Source organism: Pithys albifrons, chromosome 3 (assembly GCF_047495875.1).
Source record: "Pithys albifrons albifrons isolate INPA30051 chromosome 3, PitAlb_v1, whole genome shotgun sequence".
Taxonomy (NCBI): domain Eukaryota; kingdom Metazoa; phylum Chordata; class Aves; order Passeriformes; family Thamnophilidae; genus Pithys; species Pithys albifrons.
This window is the reverse complement of record NC_092460.1, coordinates 77,331,415-77,355,669: the sequence shown is the minus strand read 5'-3', so window position 1 is coordinate 77,355,669 and position 24,255 is coordinate 77,331,415. Positions and strand designations below refer to the sequence as shown.

Genomic DNA, 24,255 nt, shown 5'->3' with positions numbered 1-24,255 from the left:
AATGTGATAGTACCTTCTTTTACAGATGGGGCATTGTACATGTTGCTCTTTTCACCCCTGGTAGGAGAAGACTCCAGCTTTTGTCATTAATGTTGAGCAGACTGCGCGTAGAGAAATTATTTATGGCCTGATTCAAAATCTGCTACAGTGTTTTCATTAACTTCAGCAGCCTTTGAACGGTGCCAAAATGCTTCTGCTCTGTTTGGATTTCTGCAGTTCAATGGCTGTAAGACTTCAAAATGGAAACAAATGTAGGCATTTGGATTTTCATACCCCTTGGATTTCTGCTTTCACTTCTTTCTTGGTTTTGTGCTTTCTATGTCACTCTTCTATGAAGTGTATTTTTTTATTTTGCTCATTTCTATAATGATTGATTTATTCTCTCTGTACAATTGGTTTTGAAGATAAAAGTGGGGGCAGGGGGTGTGTGAAGGACTGATCTAGGCTCTGAAATTAACCATCTCACATTCTGAAGCTGATGCCAGAAGCTGTTTTTGACTGTCCCTCTGCTCTTCATCACTGCATGACCTACAAGCTTTCACAGATGCTTCTCGTTTCCTAACTTTGCATCTGAAATAATGTGCCTTATTTATTGGTATCTTCTGATGTTGGTGTGTTTTATTGGATTAATTGAACTTTATTTTACTGCTTTACACTGATAATAGAAGCTACAGTTATTACCTTTTATTTATGTTATTACCTTTTTTATCTTTTTCAGTAGAAGGTTTTCATTTAATTATAACCTGGTATAATGAATTTCATCACCGAAATGCAACAAGATATTTTTCATTCTTTTTCATTTCAAAGAGGTGAAATGAAACTTAAGACACCACATGTGGCATAAAAAAATTCGTTTATTTTCATATTTCTTTTAAGGATGCTTTAAAAACAAACAATAAACAAACCACATCAAAAAACTTGCACTATTTTCAAGAATGAAGAGAACCCAGAAATAATATTCATATTACCAAAATTTCAGTATATCTTCATCAATGAATGTTAGTAACTGGAATACCACCTTAGCAATATCCACTATCAGTTAACTGCCACATCAAGACAGTAAAAACTACACATATTTTAAAAACCATATATATATATATATACACACACACACACAGCTGCAGCACAGTTAGTTTCAAAGAATAACAAAAGATGGGAAAAATAAAAACACCTTTATAATGGAAAGAAATAACAAAAGTTATTCTTTGGACCTTTGGGAATTTTGTAAGAGTTAATTGTTCTCAAATATTGGGAGTGGGGATAAACTATTTTCTTGCCACTTAAAGGATGCAGTTTACTTTGTATATTGCTTATTGGGGTTTTTTAAAAACTTCAAACCTCAAAATTAAAAACACCGGAGAAGCAAATATTAGTAAGAGTATTAATAACCAGAAGGTAGCTTCAGAATTGAAGCTATATGAAGATGTATGGAGGTAATGCTACAATGTATCATTGATTTAAAGTTTGATTTATGAGGTAACTTCATAGCTCTAGTGATGACTTCTTATAGTGAATATGAAAAATTAAGTTGAATAATAAGCTAACATTGTGAAAATATGAAAATGTTTTCCCATTAGATAATCAATGAGTAAACTTAATTTGAATTGACAAATTTACCTTACTTTAGACACAAATATGGGAATATTCCAAGCATTTATTGTTTTGGATTTCTGAACTGGAAACAAACTGTGTTCTCCATTGGCACTGCTCTAGTCTTATGTAAGTCTTGATGTTAATCAGAGTTTGTCCAGATCTTACCAGGTTCTCAGTTTATTGTTTCTATGAAATTCCATTGGCGATTTCTATTTATTTTTTGTTTTCCAAAATGTGTAGCATATCGTCATGGCATAGTAGAGCTGCTGTCACATACTTTTTCTAGTTCAACGTGTTAGAGGTTGGATAGCACTGGATCAGTTTAAATGGAGCTGAAGGTAATGCCCTGCAGCTCCTCTTCAGTCTTGGACGTTGCAAACCTCATTAAAAGTTGCAAAAACTTGCTTTGTAATGTCAGATTTCAGCTTCATTTACTAGCCTATTTGTGGCCACAGAGGACAAAGTTATTTATTCAAGAGATAAATATAATGTGGATTTTCTAAAGGTAATAGTGAAAAGACAAAAAAAATCATCTTTCTCCATTTTCTCTTGCAGTCCTTGATCAAGGAAGAATGCACAAAATATTCCATGCCTTATGCAGCAAACTTCATATTCTTAACAAAGTCCCTACTAAAGCTGATAAGTAATCAACAGAACATTTAACCACAACTCCCAAGCTTTCAGAGCCTTGGATTGAATATTCTTTGGTAATGGGGTGACTTGAAAGCTTTCACTCATAAATTTTATATAACCTCTTATTCATTCACACTGGAGCATTTTATAATATATTGTTTAAGTATTGCTGAGTAAAAGGAACATAACCTTAGTGTAGAGTTCAATAATTCATACAGTTATTTTTATATTATTTGTGTAAATTATTTCTACAGGTTTTTTTCAAACTTATTGAAAGGCACTTAAAGTCATTAAAGGCTCTCTATGCAATTTATGTTAATAACTACAAGTGAATTATGTAAATGCTAAACATATAAATACTAAAGTTTGCACTCAGACTGTAAGTAGGATAAAATTTCACATGAAAATTAGTACTCTGTTTTGAAAACCTTTCTATAGATACTTAAAATAAATCTTCCCAGCCTATCACAAATAAATTAAAACCTGTCTAAAACTTTTGTTAGTTTCTGAATTTTAAGAATATAATTTTTTTTGAGACATTCATCTGCTACTGCAGTTGATAATGGGTTTCACATTGACCTTTCGTAATGAAATCCTGTTCATTTTTATTAACAACTGTCATCCCTGAATACAGTTTTTATTCTTCAGAATACCTCCTAGTGTATAGACAAAGCATCATCACAAAACTTGTGCTAAACTAACAAATGCTGTCATTTTGAATATACTTTTTAACTTTTAAAAGAGCACAAAAAATGCAGGGCTTTATTTATGTGTCTTCCATCTAATTTCTATTGCTTTAACTCACAGGCTGGTCTTCCTCCCTAACCCCTTTGTTAACAAGTGGTGGTCCTGTCCCCCTGGGTGGCAGGCCCACCCTTCTTCACCAAGCTGCTGCCCAGGGAAATGTCACTTTATTATCAATGCTGCTTAATGAAGAAGGACTGGATATTAATTACTCTTGTGAAGATGGCTATTCTGCCTTGTATTCTGCTGCTACGAATGGACATACAGGTAAATTATACTAAGGTTTATTACGACATCAATGGAAAACAGTGACAGCTTTAGTAGTCAAGTCAAATGCATGTTTCTTAAAAATGTGAAATTGAAACTGAAATATATAGGTTATATAACTAAAGTCATGATATAGCATATATATAAGCAATGCTTCTGATGGCAGGATTTTCTATCACAGAGAACATTTGAAACAGAAAATAGCTTGTGGTAACATTCTGCAGGAAAATCCATTCTAATTCTCCACTCCCTTCCTATAAAAAGCCACTAAATATCATCACCCCATGTTCTATGGCGAACTAAAGATCTTTTCTAGCAATGGAAACTTGAAAGAAAGAACTTTCCTCTACAGGGAGTAAGCAGGAAAGAATAGATCATCGCCAGGTTTTTGATCTCCTGCAGCAGCAGTGAGAATGATGGAAGATAGTGTCAGAATAGTGTTACTTGGGAAATAAAATGAACTGTCTTTATTTTTTAATTAAATGAAATAGCCTTCATTTGTTCTCTAGGCTCTCCTGAGAAAATTAACAGGTTTCTTTTTGTTTCCTCCTAACCCTCTGCCTTTGAGGCTTCCTCTGAACCTTTCAACAGTCAGTCATCATTTATGGAGCAGATCATCCTGAGTGCAATCACACAGCACCTACAGGGTGGACAAGGGATTAGACCCAGCCAGCATGGGTTTAGGAGGGGCAAGTCCTTTCTGACCAACCTGATCTCCTTTTACAATCAGATGACCCACCTGGTGGATGAGGGGAAGGCTGTGGATGTGCCTGTCTGGACTTCAGCAAGGCTTTTGACACTGTCTCCCATAACACGCTCCTGGAAAAGCTGGTAGCCCATGGCTTGGACAGGGACACTCTCTGCTGGGTTAAGAGCTGGCTGGATGGCAGGGCCCAGAGAATGCTGGTGAATGGGGCTGTGTCCAGCTGGTGGCTGGTCACCAGTGGTGTCCCCCAGGGGTCAGTGTTGGGCCCAGTTTTGTTCAACATCTTTATTGATGATTTAGATGAGGGGATTAAGTCCATCATTACCAAGTTTGCTGATGACACCAAGTTGGGAGGGAGTGTCGACCTGCTGGAAGGCAGGAGGGCTATGCAAGCAGGGATCTGGATAGGCTGGAGAGATGGGCTGATTCCAATGGGATGAAGTTGAACAAGGCCAAGTGCCGGGTCCTGCACTTTGGCCACACCAACCTGTGCAGCGCTACAGGCTGGGCACAGAGTGGCTGGAGAGCAGCCAGGCAGAACGGGATGTGGGGATACTAATTGACAGGAAGCTCAACATGAGCCAACAGTGTGCCCAGGTGGCCAAGAAGGCCAATGATGTGCTGGCCTGTATCAAAAATAGTGTGGCCAGCAGGACCAGGGAAATGATCTTTCCCCTGTACTCAGTGCTGGTGAAGCCACACCTCGAGTATTGTGTTCAATTCTGGGCCCCTCAATTCAGGAAGCTTATTGAGGTGCTAGAGCAGGTCCAGAGAAGAGCAACGAGGTTGGTGAAGGGACTGGAGCACAAGCCCTATGGGGAGAGGCTGAGGGAGCTGGGGTTGTTTAGTCTGGAGAAGAGAAGGCTCAGGGGTGACCTTATCACTCTGTACAACTACCTGAAGGGATGTTGTAGCCAAGTGGGGGTTGGTCTCTTTTGTCAGGCAACCGACAGTAGAACAAGAGGGCATGGGCTTAAGCTCTGCCAGGAGAGGTTTAGGTTGGATATTAAAAAGAAATTCTTTCCAGAGAGATTAATCAGGCATTGCAATGGGCTGCCCAGAGAGGTGGTGGATTCTCGTCCCTGGAGGTTTTTAAGATGAGACTGGATGTGGCACTGAGTGCCATGATCTAGTAATCAAAATGGTGTTGGATCAAGGGTTGGACTTTATGATCTTGGAGGTCTCTTCCAACGCAGTTCATTCTATGATTCTATTATTAATATTTTATGAATACATTTATGAAATGGAGCAAGTATGCTAGTAACAGATATGAATTTCAGGGATACTAACTCCAAGCAATAATTTTAATTTTGCTTTTAACATAAGGCTTTTGAACAGCAGCTTCCTTTGAAAGTTAACTTCCTAGATTCTTATATTGCAAGTAATATCACTAAGGACACTAAAGATGAAATTCAGCAAGATTTTATTTCAGAGTAGAAGGTGGAACGTAGTGGTGTTAGAGCCTCTGCTTTCAAGAGTACTTTGTGGTTTTATTTAACAGAATATTTGTTAGTAACACAATTAAAAAACCTTAATCCAGTGTTCCAGATAATATTTAGAGAGACTGTTTCATAAATTTTCTCAAATATTTTAAAAATAAAAGCAAAGTTAGGAAAAAACATCTGTAGCTAAGCAGATAGTGTGGACTTTTTGACATGTCCAGGATTAATTTCGCTACCAGGCATAGGGAAGGAGGAATTTTCCCTTTCCTCAGAATGGTATATTTTGTCTTTGCTTGCTAGGTGCTATGCTTTCTCTTGTAGAAGCATCTGGGCCTTTTCACCTGACAGATTCTTTCCTGATTCCAAGACCTTCAAAATAGTGGGAAAGTACCTTTTCAATTTTTTTTCTTTTGCACTTTTTTTTTTTCAGTATTTTATCTGCAGTATCAAGAGTCCAAGTTTATCATGTTTGTCTGGATTTATTTTTCTTCCCTCAGTGAATGGGTGTCAGAGGTTTCTTCTAGGCTTACATCAATTTATCATTGCTGGTGTTTTGTTTGTGGGAGACCAAAGTTGACCCAATTCTTCTTTACTCATCATGTATTCCAAAAATGTTTCAAAGAAAATACCCTGGATTTCAGTTAAAATTACTTTACAGCAAAGACAATTTGATTTCTTGTTTTATTGTCAAAATTTCAAATAAGAGAGGCACTTGACATAAATGTGAAAACAGTAGTAAAACCAAACACATGCATATGCATCCTGTAATTGTTTAGTATCTTTTACCTTTTAAGATAAAACATATATTACAGATATCTTAGTGTCACTCTTCTATTTATAGTTGACAGGATGTGAAAAAAATACTTTGTTGTACAAATCATCACACTTAGGTTGGAAGAAACCCTTAAGGTCGTTGAGTCTAAACATAAGACTTAACACATGAGCTTACCCTGCTGGATGATGACACCATGATTTAATTTACTGAGAATATTTTCAAAGTGCAGTTAGTGACTAAGTGGATTTGGAGTTTTCCAGGACCCTTCTAAGTCAACTAACCAGATTTTCCTATTTCTCTTGGAAAAGATGTGGCCAGAAGAAAAGAGTAACTCTAGACTTGGTAAGAGATTCATAGTGAGTACCTTCCTTCAGAAACAAATACCGTGTTGCAGGGAGTCTGGGAAGATTAGAAAGTGAATGATTTCCACACATTTTCAGTGAAGAAATACAGTATTTGAGATGTGTAGATAACTAGAAAATGGTAGAGCACATTGTGAGCAGCATCGTGGCAGTGGCTCTTACATGTTCTCAGCCCATTCTGTTGAGAAAATTGAGTTACATAAGAAAAGAGAGCAGTGAAATATTCTGTCCTAATTTACCCTTATTGCAAAATATGTAGCTTTCTTGCTTGTAAACAGTTGCCTTTTGAGAGCTGCAGCAGAGGGATTTTCCAGCGCATGAAGTTAATAGCAGATGCTTTGTTTCTGACACACGCTCTCCTTAATTCTGTAGATCTGAGAGAGAATTTCACCTTAAAAATATACACTTTCTTTTTGTTTAATCTTATGATGTAACCACTACATTGGGATAGCTGAACAGGTTATTTTGTCAGGCTGGCTTGGTTTGATCCATTAGTAAAACAGAAGCCATTTCTGGCTGTTATGCACTTAATAACATGTACAGTTTTTGTAGCTAATGGATCTGCATAGCTGTATTGTGTTGCAAATCCTGACCATTCTCTGCCATGTGAGGTGGTTGAGAAGGACAGAATGAAATAATAGAGTTCCTGAAACTGAGAAATGTGAAGAGAGTAATAGTACTATCCTTTGGACTCAGCTAATATGCTAATCGTATGCATTTATGGTGTAATTGATTCTCTTCTATCCTGAGTATTTGGAGGCTGTGGCACCCTGATTGATAGGATAAAAACTGGAATGATGTGGGAAGTAGAAAGGAGTGAGGTGCAAAGACATACAGCTACCCGGAGTCAGCTTTGTCAAGCCACCGGATGTATCTGCATGGTGTTTGCCAGCACTCTGGAAGAACTAACTACCCAGCTGTGGTGGAGAGCAGTAAAGTCTCCAGGTGTTTGTGCTAATTCGCTTCCATGTTTTGCTTTTGTTTTGGCCAAAACCTTTAACTTAGCAAAAACATCGGTGTCTGTCTTGTGCCTGCCGTTCCACCCAGTGCTCCCCACTGCTGACTACTTATGTGGCAGACAGGAGTGAACTGGAGTTAATGAGCCTGGAGTCACCCAAATTACCTTTCTCCAAATCCCAATAAAATGTCCATCCAGAGGACCCAGGCTTCTTGGAGATAATTGCTCTTTTACCTGACATGCCACCAGAACAGGTCTCGTAGACATTACTTGCTCACATGGTGTGCCTTACGAAAGTAGCTGTATTTCCTCATGGCCACACTTCCCCCTTAGAATAAACAGCTCTTTTCAGTGAACTTCATGGGAAACAGTGTTCTCAGCGATAAGCTACCACCTGATTGATCTGGTGATCAGTAAGTGAATTAACCATATCTTTCTAGAAAGGTCGTCCTGTTCTATGTGTTCTTCATGGCTTTTGCATGGCTAACATGCTTTATGAAGAAACAGAGGCGTATTTGAGCCAAACACTTGAAACTGCTAGGTGAAAATTTTTACATCCTTCATAACCTTCAGAAGTATTTTAGGATGTCAAGCAGAAATCTGTATTTTCAAGTTAATCATTTAATATACGCCTGGAAATTGTTTTTTTATGTTAAAAAGCAAATGAAAATATAATTTTATTTTAAGTTGGTATTATCTTGCATTTGGAAGGACTAGGTAAGTTAGTTAACAGAGAGCTTCTTTGTGACTTAAAAAAAAAATTACAGGTGAAGTCCTGGTAGCTTTTTGTGACAACCAACCTTACAACAACAACAAAAAAGTAATTTCAGATCAGATTACTTATTTCAAAATTAAATAATTTTAATTTACAATATATTAGTGTTGTAAAATCTTATTTCTTAATGTTAAATTATTTATTCAAGCAACTCTAAAACATCTATATTAATATTTGAAAAAATTATAACAGGAGTAAGTACATTAAAGAATGATTTAGATTAGTCAGATTTCTAAATAATTGTTAATATATGTTTCTGATATCTAGAGCTAAACTTCACTAGCAAAGCTTGGCTTCAGGATCTTACTGAGTGCTGGAACGGCATGAATTAGGCTTGCTCAGAAAACAGGTCAGGAATTTATAACTGGTGTTGTAGCTGAGCTTATTTTCCAAGTAATAGTTTCAATTAAAAAAGACTTGCTTTATTTTGGTCTAGGACCAATTTCAAGAATGAGAAGCAGATTAACTATTTTCTTCAAACTTAATTGCATCAAATGATATTCCAATTTGTGGATGAAAAGCAGTTTAATTACTATGTAATTAATTATCTTAATTTAGCTGTAGGGATGGTGGAAACAGGCTGGTACTATTTGTAGCATGTCATTTTGGAATTATGTGAATGGGAATGGTTTGGGGAGGTTTGTCAGCTTATTTGATTTGTCATTGCACTCCCAAGTCAAAGTGTCCTAAAACAAAACTTGCCGGTGTGTTGCTTGATTTATGTGTGGCTTGTGAACATCTCCCCTTTGGCTGTGGTGTTTGGGATTTATCACTTGACTGTCCGTGGGCAGTGATACCTTTAGGGGCTCCTGGATTGTTCAGATTCCCCTCTTGGATGTTAATTAGCTAACGCTGTGAGAGTTGCTAGCAGTGGGCATGTATTTGAATTCAGCAGAACCCAATCTAAACCCTTTCTGCAAGAGGATGGTGGTGCCCCCAGGCATTCAATTCTCACCTCTCTTGCAAACTTCTTACTGTCCCCTAAGGTGTGTATGTATAGTCCAAAAGACTGGCTGATGTTGTCCCTTGAGTCTTTTATAGTTTTAACTGCTTGATTTTGTTGACTCAGTCTATGGTTCTGCTCTATTTATAGATTGTGTGAAATTGCTGCTGACTGCAGAAGCACAAGTTGATGCTGCTGATAAAAATGGCTTTACACCCTTGTGTTCAGCAGTTGCCCAGGGACATGTCAAGTAAGTGAAGTCTTTTAAGATTTTGACTGCCAGCTGTTACTCAATTTTATATTCTCTATACTTTTTTCTTTACATTACTGTTTCATTCTTAAGTATAAATGGATTTGACTATAATTTATTAAAAGTATCTACTTAAATGCCTTTTTTTTTTCTTAAGCAACTATGATCAAGTGTTTATCATCCTTGTGAAATTCAGTGTTTTACATTCACAATTTTTCAACACAGTTGCAGTGGTTTAAGATTTACAGATTTAAAGTAACCTGTCTTTATACCTACGTATAAAATCATACATTATACATGTGCGTATGGGGTGACCACAGGTAGATCTGTATCTGTAAAATCAGTACTTTATTTAAAATATTTTAATGCTGTATGTTATAAAGAGGCTTTGGATGTCAAATATAAGACAATTTTACTGCTTTATTGTTTCCTGTAGATGTGCAGAATTATTAATTATGTATCAGGCTGATATTAACCATGCTGCTGAAAGGGGACAGACACCTTTGTACCTGGCCTGTAAAAATGGAAATAACGATTGTATTAAGCTACTGTTGGAAGGTGGAGCAGATCGAACAGTAAAAACCAGTGTAAGTTAAAATAGTTATTAAGGTTAAAGTGCCTTGTATAGTATCGAATGTTTACATCAAAATATTTATTTAAAGTTTTCTTTAAAGCTCGAATAAACCATGCCATTTAAAATTAGTATTTTGTTCTTTTCATTATACTTTCTGGCTTTATTAAAATTGTATATCATCTTAAATCTTATAAATTATGTGACTTTCATATCGTTTCACATATTTCACATTCCACCTGCAGTTCACTGCAGACTTTTCTCCAGAACTGCATTTGTAAAACAGAGCTGTTCTGGTCTGACTTATTTTTAAGGTGGAGAAGCGCAGATAGGGATTTTGCTTCCAGTTTTTATGTCAGGGTGCTTTGGTTTTGTCCTTGAGAACACCACCTCAAAACTTTTTTACCAGTATTGTAAAATCTCATATATCACAAATGGGAGAATATGGCAAAAAAATTTGCATCTAAAGGAGAAAGGGGAGGAGGACTGTCTTAGAATTAATGCCTATTTATTGCCTTTTTCAGAAAGTTTTTCTTAAGGTTCTAGTGTAAACATGACAATAAATGGGAATGGTAACCTGTCCCAAAATACAGCACAAAGAATAGGAGCTACAGAACGTTCTGCCCCTCCTGTAATTATGACACTAATTTTTTTGTCACTCATTTATTTTGCATCTGGAAATTTAATATATTGGACTTGCAATGAGAGAAGGTTGTAATGTCAAAACCATGAAACTGACTGATTAATGCAACATGAAACAGTGTTGACAGTTAGTCATGTCAGTTTGATACACAATAAGGAAAAGTTTACTGTATCACTTAGACTCTTCTAAAAATTTTGAAGACTTTATTTGTTGGGCTCTTCTTGAGGAAAGCTGTGAAAATTTCTTGCTGTTACATTTTCTTCCCCAAACACATACAAGCAACTTTGTTTTCCCAGAGGATTATTATGTCACTCTTGCTTATTTTCTTAGTTTCTAAACAGAAGCTTCCATTCAGGTTCATTGCTGGTATAAGTCTGCAAACATTTGTCTATATATTTGGTGGGAGTGTGCTGTTTGATTTTGGTTCTTTTTAGGATGGCTGGTCACCAATTCACGCAGCAGTGGATTCTGGTAATGTTGAAAGTCTCAAGCTACTTATGTACTATGAAGAGCCAAACAGTGGGAACTCTTTCACAGTTGCAGAGTCTAATTTAGACTACTTCGATTTGGAGAAGAGAGAAGATGGCTACAGCAGCAGAGTGAAGCCTGTTGTTTCTGCAGATCTCATCAACCACGCTGACAAAGAGGGTTGGACTGCTGCCCACATAGCAGCATCAAAAGGCTTTAAGGTCAGTCTGTGTGATCAATTACAGTAACCTTATAGAATTTAGGCAAGATAAATTCTTTTATCTTTGAAGAATTAAAACTTAGACATCAAATATACGTTTTTGTCTAGTTTATTGGCATACTTGATTTAACAGAAACAGAGCTATACTTCCAGTGGACAATTTACTCCAGAACCTAGGTGTCAAATGGAGTGAATTGTCATTTAAATGTCTATTTCTTTTGGGGTAACAATACAAAAAGAAAACTTCATTACTTGAGATTCAGGTTTTTGAAGTTAAAGTGAGGTGAATCCCACCCTGTATGCCAATTCAATGGGTGTCATGTACTTATGCATGTACAATATGTCATATACATTAGATGGACATAGTTTCCAGTTACAGATAGGGATGATTTAGCTATGAACAACTTCTCCTGTCTGAGGAAAAGCAATTTGAGAATCAGACATGTGCAGTAATACATTGTTTAATTTATTATTTTGGGCATCTTTTTTTAGCAGGAAACAAATATGGTTTTGGGGGGGTTAACTGTTGACATGGAAAATGATGTGACGGGTCTTACTGATAAAAAACAGGAAGATTTCTGGAAACTGAATATTACTTGAAGGTTTTGACATCAAAAGTTATACACTTCTAATGCTGACTGTTTAAGGGACTTCTTTTTATATGACAGCTGTCAGTCAGATCTTCACAGAAGAGAGTGAATTTTAAGAAAATACAGTCCAAGACTTCAAAACTCAGCTTGTGATTACATGCCTGGTTCAATATCTGTCATTATCTTCACTTTATTCCTGATAAATTTACTATGATAGGTTCAAAGTAGACACAGATTTAAGATTTAGTTTATTACGTTGTGATTTTTTAGGGGCCAGCCACTGCTTACTCAGTATTTTACATTACAAAGAGTCAGTGTTCCATTTCCAATGTCTGTTTTTCCACTCATCTGAATTTCGATGGAGTTTATAGTCTGCAAATACTTTTAAAAGGTGCAATTTGTTGACTCTTTCTGCAATAATATAATCCTCAGGAACTTGGAAGCTAGGTTTTGTTCACTGTTTGAGAGTTGCTTTGGCTAGGTGATTTCTCTGAAGGTTCTGGCACTGAAAGTCTTCATCTGTATCTTTCATAAATAACTCCAAGTCAACTTTTGGAGGGTAGTCTCTTAGGTGATGAAGGCAATATATAGCTGGCAGTCAGATTGCTAGTTTTGATGTTGCAGGGAGTTTTATAAAATTGTATTTGATGAAATGCATTTATTGACTTGGGATATGTTTGGGATATTAAAAAGCTAAAAAAGCCTATAGCCATTTTCAAGTCCAGTTAACAATTTGACTGCTTTCTCTAATACATTATCTGCACTGCATGTCATTCATTCTGACACATGATAGCTGCATATAAGCAGTGCTGGCACTTGCATCCTTTTGTTTCAATGCTATTCTTTACAGATACATTCTGCTAGGGTGTCTTAGCTGTTCTTTCATAGGCAGCAGATCCAACAAAAATCCTCATTTTACTGAGGAAATAGGCTTGTTTCTTTGTTCTGTCCCACATCTTCCTGCTTTACTTCCCACGTTCAGCCTCACAGTTCAGTCCTTTGCCTTCTGCTGTCCTTACTATTCATTGCTGCCACTTGAGAGTCAGCGCTAACGAACTAACCTGACAAGAAAATACACACTTTTTCTGCTTGTTTTTCTTCTGGCAAACTTAGTGAGCTAATTAATTTTTAAAAGCAATCACAAATGCTGAAGCTACAGCCTGATAAAATGTCACCTCACATACAAATATACCTTGGATCACTGCTGTGTTTATGAAAGGTCTCAGGAGGTCAGATATACTGACAAAAGTTTCTAATGGAACAGCTACAAAATAGGTAACCTTACCCAAACCTGCAACAAGCCACTGTTCTGCATCCCAATACTTAATACCTGCTTCTCTGTGTTTTCAAGGTTTTGTTTTCCTGCTGTGCTTAACCCCAGAAGTTATAATACAGTATTAAGTAGTATAATTTATGTTGTTGTTTGTTTTTTGTTGCCTTTTAAATAAGGGTTTAGGTCCTTTAAAGGCATCTCTGCAGATGGCAAACCTTTTGTGAAGGCCACTTATATTTTTGCTGAATGATGATCTTTAGAAACAAGGATTTAATCCTTCTTCTGGTTGCTGGTCAGTCAACTTTTGAATGTAGTTTTATGAGAGCTTTTTTTACCCCACACTAGATTGGGAAGATCTATATAATTAAGATTTTTTTCATGTTACATTATGATTGTACAAATCCAAATTTATATGCTAATAGCTTCTTTCTAATAAATTTTAATGATTTTTCCTTTTGATGGACACATGACTTTTTTTTTTTTAAGAGGGCATCATGTTGGCATCCACAAGATGTTTATGCCCAGACATAATAAAAATGCGTTTTTATGTCACTGCATTGTTACTATGCTTGCAAAAATTCAAGTTTGCCTGCCAAAGAAGAGGCTTGCAAGGTGATTTTAAAATGATTCTTTTTCTCTGTCTCACTCAGATGTCAGGCATGATGGAAACTCCTACTTCATGAAATGCATTGCTTTCTAAATAGATTAATTAATTAGTCTGATGAATCTTTAGAATTACTTCTTTAATTATTTCAATATTGAGGCCAAGATGTTCAAACCAGGTTGTGTAGATGGGCTTCTGTTTCCTTATGAATACCTTAACTAGTGGCCAGATATTAAGACTTTCTTAATTCAACTGATCAGCACTTGATCATCTTGGAGACTGTAGGAGCCTGGCTGTGTATGTTCTGCTCTTTCACAAACATGACTTGAGACTTTCAAGTCTGATATAACATTTTTTTTCTCCTGGTTTTCAACTTCCTGAGAAACAGCATTTGAATCTCATCTATAAAAACTCCTTAGCTGATTATCTTTGGAAATGCATGTGTAAGAATTTTAGTTAGGAAATTGGTAGAACTCTTTAATGCAGCAAATGGACAAGTGAATAATACAGTTCCTACCTTTGCAGAACTGTCTAGAAATCCTTTGTAGCCATGGTGGACTAGAGGCTGAGAGAAAAGATAAATGTAATCGAACATTGCATGATGTTGCTACTGATGATTGCAAACATCTCCTAGAAAACTTAAGTAAGTAAATGCTATCAGCACTATATAAAAATGTTTTTAGTAAAGAACGTGTGTGACAAAAATGAGAAATATGGAAAGGGTAGTTGTAACTTTTTTGGTACCACAGTATTAAGTTTCCTTAATCTCGCAAGTTTCGGTTCTTCAAATTTTGCAATAGCATATGATAAACTTTTGTTTGAAGTTATCAAATGACTCATGCCTTTGTTTTTAAACCACTTGAAAAGATGGTACATATTATACATGTCCAAACATCCATATTCTCTTAACATTTCTGAATTTAATATTAATTGCTTTTTCCAAAGCTATTATCTTCTTTCTATTTTTTCTTCAAATTCTTGCAGAAGTAAATCACCTAGTGGTAGATAGCTGTCAAATTTCTTCAGGCTACAAGAATCATCTAGTCATATCTGAATCTCTTTTTAGAGCACAATTTTATTTGTCACTTGTTTATTGTTGAGGGGAATGTTTGTTTGATTCTTCAAAAATGTCTTAGAGACAATACTGAACAATTTCTTTTTTCCAACATCAGCAACTTATGTCAGAAGATTGTTCTTCTGTTGAAACCTGTTATCTTTTCCTTATCTTTTAAGTTTTCTCAACATTCAGTAGAGCAGGCTGACCTGTATATTTCTTGAGATAGAACTTAATTCATCCACTCAGTAGTTCTGTGTATATCTCTATATATTTATATCTGTGCATGCAGAGAAATATATATCTGTATTTCTCTGTATAGTGAAACATATTGTCTTTATAGATTTGTATGCTTTATATTTATTCACTTTTTGGTGTTTGTTTTATGAGATATAGTGATATGGGTAGTCAAATTTCTTGATTATCAACAAATTAGGGAAGCTTTCTCTCTGCTGCTTCTGATTTTCCTCTTCAGCGACTATGAATTTGGTTCTTACCATTTTACTGCAGGTTCTGAGGGGAACAGCTCATTTTCTAGTAGAAACTCCTCCATAGTGATCTTCTTTATCAAACCGAAGCCAATTTCTTATGGTTGAATCTGTAGCCTGTGAAATTAATGCTTCTATTATTTTCATCAGTCTTAGCACTGTGTTTCTCTGGTCATGCTTGTCATGGATCCAGCTGCTTTTATCAGGTCAAAAACCTTTGATTCCCCATCTCTTCTTCTATACACCTTAAGAAGCCAAGACTGCATTTTTGGTAAGGTGTGTATGTACCATCCTCTACCTTCCTCACAGTCCAGTAGGGTTTCCACTGTAAGGAATTATATGCATGTGGGACAGAAGGATATGCTCAGACAGATCTGAAAGACTTGGGGCCAGGATTGCCAGTTGTGTTGTAGAGGTCACATGCACTGAAGTTTAGGCATATACTGTACCTCTCTCCTGGGGGCCTGTTTACTTGTGGAGAACTCTCTCTACTCCTTACAGTCTGTGCTCATTTCCCTGAGGTCCAGCCATCAGAAGGGCAAGCCTTTGATGCATTTCTCAGAATTCCACATCTGAAGGGTGCCTTTAAGTAATCTTTTTCCTATGGTAGGCTAGAGCTTTTAAATCAGAGCTTTCCTGACATCAGAAAAGTTTCACTGGTTTCTGTCAGCTGAAGATCTGGCTTCTGAACACAAAAGCAAAACCAAGACCATGTGACAAGATTTCATAATAAGCTGATACCTTTTTTTCTTATGGTGTACTTATTTTTAATTCCAGGGATAATTTCTGAAGAGTATTGTTTTCGCATGAAAATTAGAAGATAGTTTCCTTTTCAATTTACTTATCTAAATGATTCCCAGAGACTGCTGCTTCTGTTGAATTGTATTCCAAAGAGCAAGATTTAAAATAACTTTGTTGTTTCTAGAATGTGAATGTAAATTTCCTATTTTCCTTTTTTAATATTTTATCAATTTGTTCTGCAGCAAATCAAATATACATTTTCAAGTGACTTTTCAATCCTAGCTCTTAGCTTTTTATTTAAAGATGTTTGGCTCAGCTGTGTTTTCCACTTGGGCACTAGTGCCAGAAAATTCTTTTTTGAATTGATAATAAAAGTATGCACAACCACAGTAAACTAAAACATGAACACACGGCCTACCTTGTGTCTCAATTTATATACAATTAGTCTGTAAAGAGGAAATATAAGATTAAGTTTTGTCTTGCTTCCTATTATTTAAGCATAATAATCCTGATTTTTGTTTTTAATTTTCATTTCTGCTCTCATTTTGTGATCGTGATCTGTGCTGCTCTTTGCCATTTTCTTCTCTGTAGCAGGAGTTATTTTGTAGCTTTCCATTGTAATATTAGATATTGGTCTATAATAATATTATTTTAAATTGAGTTTTATAGGTTTTCTCATTGTTGGTGTTTGTTTTTCAACAGATGCTCTTAATGTACCTGTAAGGATTTCAGTCAGTGGCATTGAAGTAGCCCATTGTGGTACAGAGGAATTTGATACAGAAAACACGATATGTGCTATAAATATCCGCAAGCAGATGTCATGGGATGATTTTTCAAAAGCAGTGAGTCAGGCAGTGACAAACCATTTCCAAGCAATCGCCTCTGATGGATGGAAGAGCCTGGAAGACCTGTCACTTAGCAGTGCTGCAGAATCCAGTATTGGCCTCAGTGCAAGCAGTATACTATCTGTTAAACTAGGTATCAATATTAGTGTAATAATAAAAGGGAAACTTGTGGCTTTTCTTGAATTTGAGTAATCTTGTAAGTAAGATAAAAGTATCTTTAGATTTCTGGATCTTTTAAAGCTTAGACTTAGACCAGTACTAGCTGTGAACCTTTGAATAGTGTTGGCATGAAAGCATTCATTCTTTTTAGCTATGTGTATGGCACAATTCATTAAGCACTTCAATATAATCTTGGGGACCATGAAGCCCTTTGTTAATTAGTGCTTTATTCAATTTAGTACTCCAGAGGAGAGATTGATACCACAGGTGAAACAAAACTCTCACCTTGAGTACTGTGTACAGTTTTGGGTGCTACAAAGTTAAAATAAAAGATATTAGGCTGTTATTGTACAAAGGAGGGCAATGAAGATGGGGAAGGGCCTTGAGGGGAAGCCATAAGAGGGGCAGCTGAGGGCACTTGGTGTGTTCCTCCTGGAGAAGAGGAGACTGAGGGGAGACCTCATTGCAGTTACAACTTCCTCCTGAGACAGAGGGGCAGGCACTGATCTCTTCTCTGTGGTGAGCAGAGACAGGACCTGAGGGAATGGCCTGAAGTTGTGTCAGGGGAGGTTTAGGACGGATACTAGAAACAGTTATCCCTCAGAGTGCCCAGCCACTGGAACAGGCTCCACAGAGAAGTGGTCACAGCACCCAGGCTGCCAGAGTTCAGTAAGTGTTTGGGCAATGCTTTCAGGCACATGGTGTGATTCTTGGGGTTGTCCTATGCAGGGCCAGGAGTTAGACTTTGATGATCCTTGTGAGTCCCTTCCAATTCAAGATATTCTACGTTTCTATAAAAGCAATTTGAAGCAATGCCAACAATGCATTTTTACATCCAGAATATACAGTAAATACACACTGTGTATCATTGGCATAGGTAAACAGAACTAGTTTTATTTAACTTTACTTATCAAGGTAAAAAAAGAGAAACCTTTAAAGTTACGAGAAATCAGTCAAAATGTGGTGTTTGTAGTAACAGTCATATAGGTTTCTGAAAATTCTTATACTTTATCTTACATCTCTTTTCTCCCTCCACCTGCCCATCAGCCAAAAAAAACCCTATTCACGTTAGACTGGGCAAATATCCTATTTTACTCTATTTTACATGTGAAGATGTAAAGACAGGCTAGCTGTTAAACTTGTGTCTCAGTTAGCAGAAAACATTATTATCCTCAAATGTGTATCAAGTGATGGTGTGATTTAGTATATTTCATACATAAGACTGGTTTGTTTGTCAAATTTGTCAGTGTATACACACAATCTTTGTAAGCAAGTGAATATGCTTGAGCATAGGACACTTTATATAGATACAGGGAATATCTCTCTCTTATTTTTTCTTTTTAACAGGAAACATTTCATGGTCAAGAGGTCAGATTTTTTCCCAGCCACCATGGGACTTTTTGAAGAACAATAGAGCTGAACATATCACAGTGTTTTTGTTTGGTAATTTTCAAATCATCATTTTTCAATTTTGAATGCTAAGATACTCCATGTGAAGTACATCATTTGAGAATCATTTGCTGCTGGTTTTGTTCTTCAGTGCTGCTTGATTCTCAGAAATATCATATCTACTTAATTGTTTAACTAGATTTGAAAGTATCTACAACATTTAGAAAATGGGCTGGCACATAAAAGTCTTATTATCTTTTCAGTTATTTAGTAGTATTCATATTGCTTATGTCATGGATACCTATGAATCTATAGCACCAGATATTTATTCAGCATTTTAATTTACATAGCCTCTAATTTTAGGAGACTACTATAGAATACTGCATGAAAATCATATGAATCTGCCATTTGCATATGTAAACATGAAAGATTTAGAAAGGTTATTTGTGTATGTCGTTTTAAGGACCTCAGGAAGGTTGTCTAAACAGTGTGACTTATGCATCCATGATCCATCTTCAGACACTTCAGAATTACCTCCGCCTGGTCAGTACTAAGCTAACTTCTCTCAGCATGCTAATTGTTTATAGAAATACTTCTGTAAGTGTTAGCTAAAAAAAAAAATTGTTCTTTTACTCCATGAAAGAATGTCAAGACTTTTAAAACAATTAAATGGGATGAAAGCTGTTATTTTAAAATAAAGTTCCCCTTAAATCTTACCCTTTAATTTTAGTCTCAGAGAGCATTAACTTTCTTCTTTAAATAGCTGCTACCTGATTAACAGAACTGCTTAAAAAATATATTAAAAACTCTATAATATCTTATTGTTTTCCAGAGTTACTTCATTACACTTTTTGAGGGAAAAGTAAATTAGAGTAACATTCATGTAAGCAATTAGTTGAAACATGAGTTTTGTTACTAGCTTATATCAGTCTCCTGTTATACTTACAGGTTGTTTAATACCTCAAAATATTTTGATAGTTGGATGAGTTAACTTTCATAGATCATTTGTTTTAACATTGCATCAACTCAGAATTAGTTTAGAATCTGCATAATTTTTGCTGTGTCCTTGCATTCAGCAGTATTGCACAATGATATGAGTGTATTCCATTACTGACTTTTTAGAGATAAAGCAATTTTACAGTTAAGATAAATAAAATACTTTTTATTCTACAATATTGATAACATGATCCAATTTCTACTGGAAATAAAGTTCTCAGTGAAAGTTCTTAAGTTAGCAGTGACTTAAACTGATGATTTTGTCATCATTCTGCTGTATATATTTTAATTCCAAATCAAGAAAATATTTGTTGTTACTAAATTCATTTTTCCTACATGAATCTTTCTAGTTTTAAAGCTTGTTGTAACAAAATACCTGGTTATGTATTTTTATAAATTAGGATATAAATTTATCATTACCAAGATATTGCATGCAAATTAAATTAGTAAGAAATGCCTACTCCAGTAGTGCAAAGCATAGAATTTTGTCTCTTAGGTGCTCATTGTGTTGTCTGGGTAAAAAATACCCAAAACCAAGTCTGAGCTTTCAAGCATATTTTATTGTCTGCCTGTAGGTTGAACAATACCGTAATGTCATTTTCCATGGTCCAGAAGGAAGTTTGCAAGATTATATAGCATATCAGATAGCGGCCTGCATGAAGGTATTTACACAAACATATCAAGTAAACTGATTCATAAGTTTCCCAGAGTTTTCACTATTTCACCAAATCTCTAAATTTTCAACACAGCAAAAGCAAGTGGCTGCAGGTTTCACATGTGAGATTGTTCAAGTTCAAGTGGATGCTGGTTTCTCCAAGGAGCAGCTTGCAGAACTGTTCATCAGTACTGGTAAGGTTATTTCAGCAGGACTGATTTGGTAATTTGTAGGAAAAATTTTAATGGTGCAAAGTAAAGAAATGCATTAAGACATTTTGCATAGTGGATGGTGTGTTTCAATGGAACCCATAGGTTTTCAGGTCCTTGGGGAAAAATCGTATGAGTCTAAACAGAAGTAGAACTAAGTATGACAGAGCTTCAAATAGGGAGCTCTGTCAGAAGTTCATGCCATTTAAGTAGAATTAATATTTATTTCTCTCTCGTTCTTTTTTCCCTTTGTTTGTGAGCCTTTAAAAGTTCACTGCTCTGGATCAGGTCTCCTAAATCAGAAATAAAGATCTATTGTTGTCTTATTGAAGCTGTTCTAATGTTTAAAAAAATATATGAGAAGGGAAGCTATAATTATTACCTTTCTGGGGATAAATGTAGTTGCTTATTTACTAGATACTTATCTGTGGATCTGAGCCAAATTTTGTCACCCTAGCAGGTAAATATTAATGTGTGTGTGTGTGGTGTGTTCTAACCCACTACTACAAGATAAAGTTGAATTTCTGTTAGGATTAACTGTTTTATTTCAGTGGTTGTAAACAACTGCATATAGATTAAAGTCCTGACACTTGGGTGCTCCACAGTGAAATATACTCAGAGCAGTGAGCAGGCTGTACCTGTGTAAACTGGCAGTGAAACTGGTAAGAATGAGAAAGGACACAGTAACCAAACATAAATGACAGTGAAAATGGGGAAATGACATATCGAAGCAGAAGAATGTGGGCACATGGGTCAGTCAGAAGTAGTAAGGAGGATGTAAGAAAAAGGAATGTATGGCCAGACTTTGCAAACGAAGATTTGGGAAGGGCTCTCCCCGTGTGGGTGTGCCCTTCCAGCCTGTGCAGTGGATTTTTTAGGTGAGGCACAGCGTGCGCAGAACTGGTCCCACTGTTTAAGTCTTAAGGTCCATCTGCCACGGCCAAGCGAGCTTGGACAGTGACAGTGAAGTCCTCAGGACTGTCACAGCACTCAGTACTAACCGGGGCTGACCCTGCTCAGCATCGAGATCTGACAGGATCAGATGGCAGGGAGACATTTAACTGCCCAGTGGACAGTCCTAGTGAGACTTGAACTCAGGACCTTGGGATTTGGGGTCCAGAGTGCTCTCCATTAACACCACGGGACCGCCCCTAGAAAAAGGAATAGAATAGTGCTAAAAGTGAAGGAAAAGGTAACATTTTATGTGGAGGACTTTCTCATAGGCAGGTTGTGCTGCTTTCTGCCCATAGTCGTCATGCATTTTAACCCTGATTTCTTTTATTTTGCCATAGTATTAACCATCCACTAATACTATAACATATCATATATATTATATGTAATACAATATAAAATATATCTTAAGTAATATTATGTAGGGATAATATATAATTTATAATATTAAGCATACAGTAAGGACATAAAAACCTGAAGGGTGATATGAAGCTTCATTTTCTTTTTTGCTGTTCAAATTTATTTTGGGTCAAATACAGTTCTGCTGTTTGAAGGCAGTCCTCAAACATGTTGCTGCTTTCACATCTTGGTAGCTTTCTTCTATTTTTTTTCCTGTTTCTGCTTTATTAATATTTAGGTTTTGGGGGGGGGGGGGGTTGTTCACCAAAATTGGCCATATAGTTTGGATCTAAACTTGGTAATAAGACCTCATTTTCATCTCAGAAGTTGGGCTTTTTTTTGTTGTTTTTTTTTTTTGTTTTTAACAGCCTCTTCTACAGTTCTAGGATCCTAATTTTACTTCTTATTCAGTATAGTCATTCACATTGAAAGTAATTGAAATAAATGTCAGCACTGCTTGGAGTAACTTTGTGTTTCAGAAACTGAGATTTTCACATTTCACTTTGTGTATTGAAAGAGGCTGATCTTTGGCATTTGAAATTGTACCAATTTCAGTTGTACCAATGCAACTGGTATAACTGAAACCGATACATTTCCATGTGCTATCATCATGAAACTTTGAGACAGTCCAAGCTTTGCAAGGATCAGCCCCTGCCTTTTTTCTTCTCAATATAGAAAGACTGGAAACACCAAGAGGAATCTGAATCTCATAAGCTAATATTTTATTCAAACAAAGTAGAATTACTAACTTTTTAATAGAAAAAACTACACTTGGTGAGACTGAATGCTGTCTTCAACCTGCTCTGCAGTAGGGTACCTGTTACTCAAGTATGCTTTCATCCAGTAGCTTTCATTGTCTTTATTGGTTGCAAGAAACTGAACACTCCCCTCTGACCATGTCTGTGCTCATGAACAAAAGCAGAGCCATCCCATCAGGTTGTACAGTGCCATGCAGTGCTCTGTTCTGCTTGTTCACATACTTCCTGGTGTAACTTCCGTCTGTGGCAATTTTTCTCTAAGGAAATCCAGGTCACAGTTCAGAGGATAGTTTGTGCTGGTGATTATTCCCACATGTCATTTTCAGTGCTATCACATTGCTGGGAGAGAAGAGAACAGTTAGTCAGAAGTCAGCCAGGCTTTGGTGTTTGGCTTGCAGACGAGAATGTCACTAGTAGTCTGGTTTGTTTACTGGTTAGTGTTTCTTAGGAAAGCTGCTTGTTTTGGATGCTTTACTCTGTGTCAGCAACACACACTTTTAAATAGTCTGTGCTTGCATTTCAGTATGGTGCTTCTGGTTGAATCTCATTTTTCTGCCTGCTTCTTGCCCCATTGTTCTGCTGCATTTCCTCTCCTAAGAGAGCGCTCCTCCTCTTTCTGAGTGGATCTGTCAAACACAGAGAAACTGCCTGTCTTCCCTTCTCTCAAGCTATATCCTCCTAGTAAAATAGGGCACTATAATCAGGAAACTGCAAATCAATAGCAATGGTCAGATACAGTCAGATGCTGTTAGTTTTGCCTTATTATGTGTCAGTTTTCTTAATGACCATTTTTAGTACCACCTTCAAAAGATTCTGAAACAATGCAAGGCACAATATACTCAAGATGAGTGCTTTGGTTTTTTATATATTACAGAAGCATTCACCGAGTTTTAGTGTTACAGGAACACTTGCAAAGGCTGTGTCTTTTTTAAGCAATAAAATGTTAAAATCAGGAAAATTCAATGAAAATATCTCAAATTTGTAAAAAAAAAAGTATATACATAATTTTAACGCCTATTAGGTTTTTGTGCTACTGTTTGTGCCTCATACTAGCTGTGAGTATATGAATGATTTTTAAAGATTGAAGGAAGTTTTGAAGAGAAGATAGTAGCAAACAAATAGGCTGATAGAATAATTGTTTCTTCTAAACATGAACTATTCTGAAACCTTTTATCACTACATGGTATAAAGTCTACACGCTAAAAGTTTAAGATGTATTACAGCAAATGAAAGAAATGTTTTCAGAGGTCTTTGCTGTCTTTTCTCTTGTATTTATTTTCAGTGTACTGAAATCTTTCCTATCTATGAAGATCCCATTATAGCCATTTCAAGAATTTATTTTAATCTTAGCTTTCCATTTTTTCCTAAATATACAGTATGATATTCTTTCTTTTGTTTGATTGTATGATTTCTGTTTTGAACATATTATACAGTCTGTGTGCTCCTGTGAGCACATTAAAAGGAAAAAAAATTAAAAATCCTTTGTTGCATTAGTAGCAGTAAAAACTGTATACATAGATAAAAGCCACATTTCCTAAGTAGAATTTAATGGGATTTTCCTATTTCAGCTTGTCTGATCCCAGTCAAACAGCCTCCTGTAAACAAGACAACCATTGTGATTTTAGAAAATCTGGAGAGAGCTTCTTTGTCTGAATTACTAGGAGATTTTCTGGCACCTCTTGAGAATCGGAGTTTGGAAAATCCTTGCACTATTCAACGAGGTATTTAAAGTACTTAGGATGGAGAAATGTTTTTACTGCAGTAAAGTTGTATGATGAAACAAGGACAGGATAA

At 36.2% G+C, this 24,255-nt stretch overlaps 1 protein-coding gene across 3 annotated transcripts in view; it reads left to right on the top strand.

Moving 5' to 3' along the window:
- The window catches only part of CTTNBP2 (cortactin binding protein 2), a 132,027-nt gene that overhangs the window by 91,710 nt on the left and 16,062 nt on the right, over positions 1-24,255 (top strand). For all 3 annotated transcript variants that reach the window (XR_011697505.1, XM_071552462.1, XM_071552461.1), the window contains 11 exons: positions 3,034-3,237; positions 9,349-9,448; positions 9,885-10,035; positions 11,097-11,351; positions 14,343-14,460; positions 16,803-17,078; positions 18,452-18,547; positions 18,957-19,036; positions 20,065-20,151; positions 20,239-20,338; positions 24,030-24,182. Coding sequence is in view for 2 of the 3 variants with exons in the window: in XM_071552462.1 (XP_071408563.1) it covers positions 3,034-3,237; positions 9,349-9,448; positions 9,885-10,035; positions 11,097-11,351; positions 14,343-14,460; positions 16,803-17,078; positions 18,452-18,547; positions 18,957-19,036; positions 20,065-20,151; positions 20,239-20,338; positions 24,030-24,182 (1,620 nt within the window). In the remaining variant the exon portion in view is untranslated. The remainder of the gene's footprint in view (positions 1-3,033; positions 3,238-9,348; positions 9,449-9,884; positions 10,036-11,096; positions 11,352-14,342; positions 14,461-16,802; positions 17,079-18,451; positions 18,548-18,956; positions 19,037-20,064; positions 20,152-20,238; positions 20,339-24,029; positions 24,183-24,255) is intronic.